Source organism: Talpa europaea, assembly GCF_964194135.1.
Source record: "Talpa europaea genome assembly, chromosome: 4".
Lineage (NCBI taxonomy): Eukaryota > Metazoa > Chordata > Mammalia > Eulipotyphla > Talpidae > Talpa > Talpa europaea.
The window spans coordinates 81,976,598-81,989,495 of record NC_140070.1 but is presented as its reverse complement, the minus strand read 5'-3'; the positions used below and the strand labels follow the sequence as shown (position 1 = coordinate 81,989,495).

Genomic DNA, 12,898 nt, shown 5'->3' with positions numbered 1-12,898 from the left:
AAAGGATAAGGATGAGTCAAATTTATTAGAATTCAAATTATTACCATTAGCAAGTGTTAAGGTTGACTTATTGTTAATGTCTGACTATTTGTACCTTTCAAGACCAAAGGAGTCTGAGACTAGTCAGTGGCTGCAGTGTGCAAGGGTAAAGCTCCAACCTATGTGTCATCACATATTTGAAAATGTGGGATATTCACAATGAGCTGAAAATAATTTCATAAAGTGATCTTTACTAAGCTTCCAGAAGTTACCCACACTCTAGACTGGACCAAAGGAATAAGAAGGAGGATTTGTCAGTATTAGCTGATATTTAGTCTATGTAAATAAGTAATCTGACTAATTTGTCTTCCTGCAAAGTAAGCCTTATGGAATTAGAGCAATAATTAAAATTATTTTATTACATTGAAAATTAGTTGAAACAAAATGAATCCAGTGACCCTTGATATTTACATTATTCACTCCATTGCTCTAATCAATTCTCTGCTCTAGTGTCATTTTACCATCCTACCTAAAATAATCTCCTCCATACACTGTCCCAGTTTTTTATATTACTGATCTGCCTTGTGATATCTTTGTTTGTGTACTATCTGAGTTACCACTCTAGAATATAAGCTCATGAGATAAGGGGTTTTATTCATCTTTGGGTCATCTAGTCCTAGAACAGTGCCTTGTATTTTGTAGACACTCAAATATTTGTTTAATAAATGATAGCTTTTATTTTTTTAACTGATATTGATTAAACGTCATCTATGTTGAAAACACTGTACTAAGCACTATGTCAAACTTGCTTAGGAAGCAGTCCTAAATGACACTTAGAGAAAAATAACTGCTACTAGCAACTGCGTGTCTGTATTTGCCTACAACCTTCTCACCTGTGTTCCACTCAAAATTATAGTTGTATTCTTCCCCACATAAATATGAACAGATTATTTTCATGGTTAAAATGCTTGTGCAAGCCATCTCTCTGAAATGGGTGGTGAGAAAGTGCTAGATCTATCATGAAGTCTTAATGCAACACAGTCAGCTGAGATCATTAAATCTGATTTTTGAATACATGATTTTTGAATACATGATTTTACTTTGAGAAGCCTCAATCGGTCTATCAATACTTGTCCTAAGAGAGTAGGAAATGCATTCATAATTGACATTATTTATTTTCAATTTGGCAGAGTCACCAAGCTTAAAAATCAAATAAATTATTATACAAGATGATATTTTTTTTCTATTACTTAATACACAATGCCTGTGGTAACTTTTCATTTTGTTTTATCTTCTACACATTAAATAGATGTTAACTGGCTATAAGGCAATGTAAAAAAAGGTAGGTCCTTCCCATATTACATAAAAGTTCATTGATAGTTACTTAGCATTCATCTTCAGAACAGAAATAAAAATAAAAAAGATAACAATGAAGAATATAACCAAGGGCAAATCATTTGGTTTCTTTGACTTTTCCAAATCAGTTAAAATGAATTTGGGGGCTTGAGAATTGGATTGACTTTACCTGACACAGCATATAAATTAAATTCTGTATTTTCTCTAACTTGATCCTCAGTAAAACAGCAAAACTGAGTGTTGTCATGTTAGATTATGAATTTCATCTATTTCAACAAAAGAATATAAAAATACTTATATGCATAGATGCATGAAGGTTTATGCACATAGGTGCATAGTTCCATACATGAAAATTCTAACTTGTTTAAAATGAAATGTCATAAGGGGAAAGTTTGAAAAGCTTTTCAATTGCAAATAGCCCTCATCAATAATAGCATAGCACTCTTAGAATAAAATGAAGTAAATTAGTAGTGTAGTGCAAATAAAAAAAAATAGAAAACATATCATAATTATATTTGACATTATGTGATGGAAAACCAAAAAAAAAGTATTTTTCTTGAACAGCAAAAATTATCTGATGCTTTAAATTTGTAGAGCAAAATGTTCCAATCAAATTCATTTCAAATAAAATCTAGGACCTTTCAAGATGATTTGCATCTTTTCGTAGCTGTTAGTTATGCCATCAATATTTTGCTTCAAAACACATTTTATCACAAAACACTATATAGCACGTTAGATTTTCTATCACTTAATAGCTTTCAAAATATTTATTTACATTTTAAGTTTTTTTTCCCCCTGATGTCTGTAACAAAGTTTTTCTAAGTATCACCCAAAGATTTTCTGGGTGTCCCAATAGCATATCAGAAGTCTGCAAATTTGAACATTTTCATAGTAAAATTAAAACATTTATAGCTTTTCTCACTCTCAACATCTCATGATTTTGCAAAGGTTACAGGCTGCATAATATTATTATATGATGGAAAGTATCAATGTTTATGGAATTTCTGCATGTTAGTAGTAAGAAATGAGGATAAATAATTGAATATTGAAAAATACATGATTTCCTACCCAATATCTTTTAGGAAAAGAGAAAAAAAACAAAAGTGCATATTATTATCTCAGTTGACTCTTCTTAGGTATATCTATTGAGGATAAAAGGAAGGAAATCTTGTGATACACCTCACATACTATTAAAAACAATATGGGAAAATGATAAATATTTTTAAATTTTAAAATTAAACATTTTATTATCTTTTCAATTGTTCCCTCATTTAAGAAAATTTTAAATACAGAATTAGTTGATATAATTTCAATTCCATTCTTCTACCTTGCCTGTTGAACACAGAAATTTTTTTTTTTAGATTTACTTATTTAGCATACAAGAGCCAGGGTACAAGGCCAGATATGCGGGGGTGGGGTGGGGTGTGCAGAGCCAGTGGATTGCCCTGTAGTGCGGTGCCTAAACCCTTGTGCCACCAGGGAGGCCCTGAACACAGAGATGTTTTAAAGATGAGAGAAGCAGATATCCTACATTCCTTTAGTGGCACGGGATCAAAGGACTCTGATGCGGTTACCCTCTACCTAAAGGCAGTAACTTTCAAAGGAGCTGATGGGAAAGGTTTAGTGCACTCGAGGCACAGAACACTAATTTCTGAATTGTTGAAGCTCCAGATACTGGTTGAAATACTTACAAGTGACTGATATAACAGGAGCGGTAGAAAGATTAACCAAAATATGTTTACATGAAAGGAACACCTTAGCACACTTTTAAAATGAACTTTCTGCCAGAAAAAGAAAGTAAGCATAGCACATTAAATCAAATCGATAAGGTGGATACTTGGGCTGGACAATAATGCTTTAGGTTAAAAAGTAAGGCTTTACTGTACAGTAACGTGCTACTTTTGCTGTTAGTTATAAACTTAATAAGACTAGAGCTTTTACCTCAGTCAAATCTGTTTCTCAAAATTCTATACACATAGACACTTTTGATGATATCATTTATAATTTAGTTTTAAACATAATTTCCAAAGAGAATTTCTCAAAAATTTTCCTATTTTATGTAATAGCAGTGTCCCTGAAGTAAGTATGCATTCTTAAAAACATATTTTAGAATGCAGCATTCTTTTTTATTGTGTTTATTTAAAAATAAAAATATTAGTCCTATTATTCTATAACCATGCCTCATATTTTAAATTAAATTATAAAATGATTGCACTAAACATGGCTTATAATAGGAGATTACATCAAGGGTTTCTAGACTATTCTAGAAATGCATATGCAAACTACAGTTTCTCAGAAGGAAGTAGGGACCCCTATGAATGTCTTGAAGTTTCAAGAAAACACAAGTATCAACAGTGAAGAAATCTGAACAGATATTTATTGGTGGAAGATAAACCATCTGGTCAGTGTAGTTTGCACAAATCTTCTGATACTGAAATACATATTCAAAGAACCTGTTACCCTTTCATTTCACAAATGCTAAAGAAGAATTTTGACACAGCAACACCTTTCTTCCACTAAAGTTCAAGAAGAGGTCTTCTTGGAAGCCTTTGTCCTTAGAAAGTAACAGTCAATGAAAATAAATCTCTGAAATTTAACTCAATCTATTCTCCAGACAGTAAATAATCAAGATTTTTTTTATAGATTTTTTTTTAAGAGGCATGTATTTTTTTATTTATTTATGATTTATTTATTTGTTTTGTTTTGTTTATACATGCACTGGGTATAGTCAGAAGCGCGGGAGGGTGAGAGAATTCACCAGAGCCAGAGCGGGGAGCAGAGCAGGCAGAGGGACCGAAATACACTGCTGAGGGGAGCAGCGGGCGGCAGGAGAGGTCTGCGCGCCATGTGGGACCCTCCTCCGGTGGCCGGGGAGCAGCCGGGGGTCGAACCGGCGCCGCAGAGGCCGCGGGCAGCTTTGCAACCCAGCGCTCAACCACTGCGCCACCGGGGAGGCCCAATAATCAAGATTGAAGTGAATCTTTCAAGTTCCTGCAAGAGAAATCATTCCTTGGAATTCTCTTGAAGTCAAGACCAGTTTTGAGAACAAGAACACGCTAACTTAATAAGACCTGGCATAGAGCAAAGAATTTGACTGAATTACCAGAAATTTTTGTATTTCAAACAAAGGCCATTTATCATATATTTTTATTAAAATTGGAAATATTTCTTGGATAAGATGGTTGTTGCAACAACAAGGCCAATGCCAACCTGAATGAGGCTTTTCAAGGACTAGGTTAAAAGCTCACAAGGTCCTCAAGAATGCAGAGTAGCTGAGAGCAGAGAAAAAAACAATCCTCAAGACAATAAATATATTATCATTTTAAAAATTATATAGAATGAAGGTTTTGTTACATCAAGTATAATATAGAAATCTAGACATTATAGAGGTTTTTACCCTACTACCCTCACTTTGCAGTTGCCTTTGACACTGTAGCCTTCCCATACATGGAAAATCTTATCAGATGTTATCTTTGCCTTCAAATGAGAGTTTTATAAAGTATAGAGAATTGTATGATATATATATTATCATTTGTTGCATATGTTGTCTCCTGGGATGATAATATAGTCATAAAAATTATGTTTTGCTGTATATGTTGGTTGACTAATTTTTATGGAGATTAGAAATAGCTTACTATCTTTAATATCAAGATATTTAGTAAAGTTTCATAATTTCATCATTTTCAAAAATGTGTAGTCATAGTCCCTGTTATAAATTTAAATTTAATTTACTTCTTAGCTTCTAGCTACAAAATTTCCTTCTTTTTCTCTTACACCAAATCTAATGAAGTTTGTTCCTAACAACAGCAACATTTTTATGCAGGACACATTTTTAGATTACTTATACTTGTGAACAAAGTAAATCCACTATAAAGTATAATTGAAAATGGGAAAAGCAAACAAGGAGAGTTTCAACTCAATAAATCATTGCATCTGGAAATATTTTTGGCACTTGCACTTCTGTATTTCTGTGGTTCTATAACTGTACCTTTTTATGACTTTTTTTAAATGAATGAATTAATTTATTTTTAATTAAAGTAATATTTGGATACCCCCATCTGGTACTGCTTGTATAGTGCACCCACCAGCAAATCACCCATAGTCACCAACATAGTCCATTTCCTTCCCTCTTTGTTCTTAACTCTCCCCATGCCCTTCCCTGTTTGATGCTTCAGTTCTGGTCAGTTATTAAGGGTTAGTTTTTACTTTATTTGTAGACGAAACACACTCTGGCCTCTTCTCAGAATGTGATATAGTGATATAGGTGCTATGATGACAAACTTAGTGGGGGTCAATGGAGTTGTCAAGACTGGTGATTTCAAAAGGGAATGAGATGTTGGTTTTTTTTTTTTTTAATCAGGAATAAACTTAGAATTAATTAAGAAGAAAACAGCAGAAATGGACTATTTTTTAGAACTGCCCATTCTTTCTTTTGGCAGGTGAGAATATGGAGGGATAGATTCTACAGACTCTTTTTTTTTTTTTTTTAATAGAGGCATGTTTTATTTATTTATTTATTTTGTTTTGTTTGTTCTGCTTATACATGCACTGGGTACAGTCAGAAGCGCGGGAGGGTGAGAGAATTCACCAGAGCCAGAGCGGGGAGCAGAGCAGGCAGAAGGACCGAAGCACACTGCTGAGGGGAGCAGTGGGCGGCAGGAGAGGTCTGCGCGCCATGTGGGACCCTCCTCTGGTGGCCGGGGAGCAGCCAGGGATCGAACCGGCTCCGCAGAGGCCGCAGTCAGCATCGCAAGCCAGCGCTCAACCACTGCGCCACCGGGGAGGCCCCCTCTACAGACTCTTTTGTATAATGACACTTGGAGTGAAAATCAGTGATTTCATAGGAAATAATAGGGTGATTTATATACCAAAATGCTCACATTTGTGATGGAAAAGCATGAACTATATATACATGATCGTCTACCTCAAAGTACTGGCAATAATATCAAACCATTGAAATTGTGCCCAATGAGGAGATCATTTACATTTATGTAAAATATTAAAAAAAATTAGCTATCATAATAATTTCCCTACTGGTTAGGGCTTGTTTAAAATATGATATATCCAGAAAATGGAATACATTCAAAATCCAATTATTAAAAATGAAAACTTAGAAATTATTTGTTGACAGTGAAATATATTCAGAAGTATATTGCTAGAGTCTACACATTGTTATGAATAATTATATTTCAATTATGTATTCATGCACATGTTGGTATATAAAGCTATGCCAAAAATATCTGGAACAATTGTCCTACAAACTTACAAGTGTGTTCTGTGAGTGGCACATTGATCGATAATTTTTCTCCTTTATCTTGGTTTGTTTTGAAATTTTTATAATAGGAACAGGTGTTACTTACGTATACTTTAATTTAATTGATTTATTTTGCCTTAAAAGTATTTAACTGTCATTCAACATTTTATGTAAATATATATATTTTAATATACTGGGTACATTTCACTCCTCCATATGTGCACATGTTCCACTCACACCCCACAAAACCACCTGTGCCAATATTCCATCTGCTTTTCTCCCCCGATCCCGTCATCCTTCCCCTCTGTTCTCTCTGGTGTCCATTAAATTCTTTCACAGAGTTCACAATTTATTATTTTTTAAGATTTATTTATTTATGCATACAAGAACTAGGGTACAGGCCAGAGGTGTGGGGGATGAGAGGATTCACCAGAGACAGAATGGGGAGTATAATAGGAGGACTGACCCAAATACACTGCTGAGGGGAGCAGCAGGTGAGTCATTAGAGGTCTGCTGCACCATGTGGCTATCTCCCTGGCCAGGAATTGAACTTGTGCTGCAGTGGCTGCGGACAGCTTCATAGGTTGTGTCTTAACCCCTTGTGCCACCAGGGAGGCCCGCGATATATTCTTGCTGTATTTTCGCTTGAGTATGTTTTTTTGTTATTTATATTACATTAGCTTTATTGTTTTAAAATTATATCTAGTTGGATGGGGATACTGAAAATGTTTCTGTTTACTAAAGGTAGGTCCACCATGATGAAAAGAGGGGTAAACATAAAGATAACAAGACTCTAGGTATTTGAGAATTATGTTTCCTTGGAAGGTGAGGGAAGTATTAAACTCATGTATGACATTTCATAATTAAAATCATTACCCAACTTATGAACTCTGACTATCAATTTTCCAACCATAAATAACAATATTTTAAATGTAAAAGGTAAGCTTCATTTGGGGGAAGTTATAATAATTGACAAAGCATTTTAGCACATATTTCTATTTACTTGCAACACAATACAAGATGGAAAACAAAGATAAAACAAAGAAAATGAATTACTCACCCTTGTTGTGTAAGCTGCTTCTGGGTCATCTTCTAGAACACGCGAAAGTCCAAAATCAGAAACTTTACACACCAAGTTACTGTTGATCAGGATGTTCCGAGCAGCCAGGTCTCGGTGAACATAGCCCATGTCGGAGAGATACTTCATGCCAGACGCTATCCCTCGAAGCATCCCCACTAGCTGAATGACTGTAAACTGGGCATCGTGTTTCTGAGAAGTATTTCATATATACAATTAATTTATGATTTTACAAATACATATTTTAGTTAAAAATATCATGCACTGAATTATAAATAGATATACCATACACTTTTTTGTTCTACATACTCCAGTCAGAACCTATATGTGGATTAATGGCTGCAAGAGCCAAAACAAACAGAAAACATGCTCTGTAGGGAGAAGTACCCTAGTCTTTGATTTTCAAAACTAGGACACTGCTGGGCCTCCCTGGTGGCTCAGGGGTTAAAGACAGTGCTATCAAGCTATTGGCATCCACTACAGCATGAGTTCGATCCCGTGCAGGTCAGGGAGTAATCCACATGACCTGTCTCCACCACTGCTCCCCTCAGCAGTGTATTTCAGTAGATCTTCCTGTTATGCTCCCTACTTCTCTGGTGAATCCTCCTCCCCCACACCTCTGGCCTATACCCCAGTTCTTTTATGCATAAATAAATAAATCTTAAAAAAAAAAAAAAACAAACCTAGGATACTGCTAGTCATGTTGTAACAAACTCCTGGAAAACTTTACAATGAAGGATAACAAAATGAAATGGATCTTGTGGTTATTTTAGGTTTATATTTATTTATTCACTTGAACATTCACCCTGCCTTCTTGTTTTCCAGATATTTTATTAACAGTTTCAAATAGGGCAGATGTTAAATTTGAAATTATCATTATAAAAATTAGTTCAAAACCAGTAGAAAATATTCACTGAATATTTGCTTTTCTACCCAAACTTAAATTATAGGTCATGAAACAGAAAGCAAGTTAACAATGTAACAAAGTGCTGGATTTAGAAAAGCTTCCAACCTATTTGGATTAAAATAGAAATATATGATTTATAATATATTAATAGATAGTCTGTAGATAGATAGATGATAGATTGATGATAGATGATAGAGATAGATGATAATTTACACACATACATATATGCATGCACAAATAAATATATAGATAAATATAACATTCCATAAATTGTTATTATCTACACAAACAAAACTCTTTTAGAAGAATTTTATCTTAAAAGTTTGAATTATCTGACTTGGAAAATATTTGTTTTTGAAACGTTTGTAAAAATAATTATGACTAAATATTTTATATGGCTTGTGAATACTAAAATAAAAATATAATCTATCCTTCATATATAATTTAGAATTTTCCCCATAATAAAGAATTGTTCTATGTATTATTTTATCTATCTACTGTTACTACATTTAGAAAGTGTTGAGGAAAATGTCTGACTTTTTTATTCACTGTAGCAACTGGTTACTGTCAGTGTTACATGGTCCATAATTTTTAATTTTTTTTTTATTTTTTAAAGATTTATTTATTTATACAAGAACCGGGGTACAGGCCAGATGAGCGGGAGGGTGAGAGGACTCACCAGAGACAGAGCAGGGATCAGAACAGGCAGGCTGACGAAATACACTGCTGAGGGGAGCAGCGGGCGAGAGGAGAGGTCTGCTGCACCATGTGGGATTATTGCCGGCCTGCCGGGATCGAACCCGCGCTGCAGAGGCTGTGGACAGCTTCACAGTGCGGTGCTCAACCACTTGTGCCACCAGGGAGGCTCCCCATAATTTTTTTTTATTTGAACCTAATATTTGTTAAAATAATTAGAACTAAAGTTTCCAAATTTAAACACACCTATACCACCAACATGATATCTGAATTGAGACTACCTTGGCATATAGCATATACTTATTTTCTGAATGGATAGCTCAAAGTATAAGGTAGTCTATCTTAGAACAAACTGGGGTTGTTTTAAATAGAGAAGATGAGCTATTTCTATCTTAATGTTACTTGTGACTTAATTTAGGTGTTTATATATTTTTTTATTGAGATAACATTAGTATATAACACAGTATATAATTCAGAAATACAGGACCCCACCTCTTCAGATTCTATAATTTTTATTTTAACTGATGTGAATCTTGGTAGTACAAAGAGACTGAAATTAACTGCCCAAATTTGTTTGTAAATATAAGCAGTTAACATTTGAATAATACAAAACAAATATGCAATTTGTACTCAAAATTTCAGTCTTACTTTAAACTTTGGAGCGCTAATTACTTGGCACACTATTAGAAGTTGTCTCAAACACTTTCAGTAATTCATTACATAAATATTTCTGTACATGCAAAAATGTTAATATATATGCATGTGCATATGTGTATATATTAAATATATATCTGCATATATATTTTATTTATCTATATATAAGTAGATAATCTTCTACTTACACGTAAGAAACTGTCCAGGGAACCATTCTCCATGTATTCTGTGACAATCATCACTGGTTTACCTAGATACACGGCAAAGAATAAATTAAATATGTAATCATCTGTAAGATTCAAAAAATATCATGCAATAAACTTTTATAATGCATTTTTATAGACCTGATGAATTAAAAATGTAAAAGATTTCCATATCTTTCTAAACTTATAAGTTCTATTAAAAAGAAAAAAAGTGGATTTTAATTGTTTTTCAGAATAAAGACCCATAACCTATGAAATCTAAACTGTGTAATTTGCCATAACTTTTTGTGAACATTGTTAACCTACAAAATCAAATATTTCTGCCTGCAAGTCCAACATAGAGTCATGAATTCAACAACAATTTGTACTTTGTATTGCTACCTATAGAGCTGTACATTAGATGTTCACTTTTGAACTGCTTCGTCAGAGTAATTAAATAAAAATCTCTACCTCCATGCATCCTATATACAAAGACAAGACAAATAATTATAACCTTTTAAAATTCTATTCCGTCAATACATAAAAATTACAAAATTGAAGTTCACTATGTTTAAAAGGAAAATAAAATTAAAATTGCTGTTAGCAGTAAATTTTAAGAATCATTTTGGAAATATTTGACCTTAAGTGCAATTAAATCTTTTAAATACTAAGTCCTTTACCTATTTTATATATACTTGTTTAATTATGTTATCTACATTTACTTATTAATTATTATAATTTCATTTTACACAGAAGAACACTGAGATAGACAGAGGTTAATTAACTTGCTCAATGTCACATAGCTAATAAGTTATAAAGTCAAATGCTGCACGTGAATACACTGAGCTGTCACTTTTGGAAATTTATACTGATGGAAACATTTAAAATATGAAAAAGGATTACACATAAATGTGCTAGATATATTGGATAAGTAGAGTTACAAATAGAATAAATGTTCAGCACTGAATGATTTGAACAATTGCTGAATGTCAATACCAGAATTATTCTGAACTAAAATAATGACACTGAAGACTGTACTTTAGACAACTGTTATAGTATAATGTTATGTGAACAAAGCTAAAAATATAAATTTATTACTTATTATAACAGCCATGAAAATAAATAATATAAAACCAACATTCAAAATAAATAAATATCAAAAATGCTTATGTTTGATATACATGGAACACTCGAACAGATCTGCAACATAGCTGATTCTTATTTCAAAGCCTACACGTCACCGCACTGTAATTCTTTCTTTATTGTTGCACCAAGATTGTTCTAATTATAAATCTATCATTTTACAAGAAGAAGAAAAAAACACCCATCTTCCATGTCATGAAGATGTACATGAATACTTGAGAAAAGCCTTCAGCAAATAATAGATTTTTAAACAAACATCCGTGAACACCTAGTTGTAGAACACATTGCTTTTTCCTCACATATTTCAAATTTCATGAAGATTAGTTTGCCATTCTGATGCTAGAAACTAACTTTCTATCCTTTTTTCCTTTCATAAGTGAAAACTCTTAACTCGTATTGGTTGTGTATTATGACTTAGTACCATGAAGGTTATACTTACTCCATTTAATACATGAATCCATGGAAAACATGAAAATATTTCAAACCATATGCCTCATTCATTAATAGATGAATAAAGCTATTTAAATTCTATAGAAGTGCTCAGAAAAATTTAATGTATATAATAATCAATCTATACATCAATCTATTCTCTATTAGTACACTGATTTAATTCTATATTTTGGGCAATACATCACTTACATCTAGTTAATTTTGTTGTCTTAAGAATCATCATAGTCAAAAGCTTAAACCTCTAGACTATGTTTCCTCAATATTCTCACTAAGAATATTGATTTGACAATATTCAAGAAGCATGGTAAGATTCAACATATCTTTGAAAACTTTTGTCTCTCCTGAGCAAGTAAATCAAATGCCTAAAGACTGGTCCCAGAGACCTGACTTTATCTGATCTAAATTGAAATGATGGATATATGGATGGACGGATGAAATCCTCCATGTGTGCATTTTCCATAAATCACTAATTTCTACGTTCCTTCTTTAATACAATCCTAGGAAGAAATAATGTACTACCAAAGCTCAATGCATCTCAGGAAAGTAGTCATAGATATTTTGCCTCTTACTCTCAATTACAGTGGGCAGTTACTATGTTTATGCACTACCCATACCTTTGCTTATCACTTTCTTCCTTCTGGCTCCAGCCTTAGACCATTTCATTTCTCATTAGCATGTCTAGTAGAATGTTTGGCAATGGAAATAAAAGTAGCTGAAAAATCAAACCAGTCAATTAAGCCAAAGCCCCATGACCATTCAGAAATCAGATCAGGCTGTATTTAACTCTCTAATTTAGGTATTTATAAATAAATCAGTTAAGATGGGCAAGTCTGAAAATGTGTTTTGCATTAACTTCAAAGAGTCAGCAAACTCAAATGTACAGACAGAGTAAACAGAATCACAAATATTTTACCTTGGAAAGCAGTATCTTCACTCAGTTTCCCTGGTAATTTTGATTATTTTAAACAGGGTTAAAAGAAAAGAGATTTTTTGCAATAGTGATGAGAACCACTCCTAAAATGTACTAAAAGAAAATTATTTATAAAATTCCAGCTCATCTGCACACAATGCAGTGTATCTTCATCCAAATTTGAATGCTCTTTTATGTGTATTTTGATTTAGAAATGATATTATCTACTTCTTCAAGACAGAGCCAGTACCATACACTGCACTCAGAGATCTTGAAACACATCTACATA

General features: G+C 33.1%; 1 protein-coding gene across 2 annotated transcripts in view; it reads right to left on the bottom strand.

Annotated features, from left to right (window-relative positions):
- Positions 1 to 12,898, bottom strand: part of EPHA3 (EPH receptor A3) — a gene marked incomplete at both ends in the record, with an annotated part of 304,318 nt that overhangs the window by 26,427 nt on the left and 264,993 nt on the right. For both annotated transcript variants that reach the window (XM_084231585.1, XM_084231586.1), the window contains 2 exons: positions 7,650 to 7,859; positions 10,113 to 10,174. In XM_084231585.1, the coding sequence (XP_084087711.1) occupies positions 7,650 to 7,859; positions 10,113 to 10,174 (272 nt within the window). The remainder of the gene's footprint in view (positions 1 to 7,649; positions 7,860 to 10,112; positions 10,175 to 12,898) is intronic.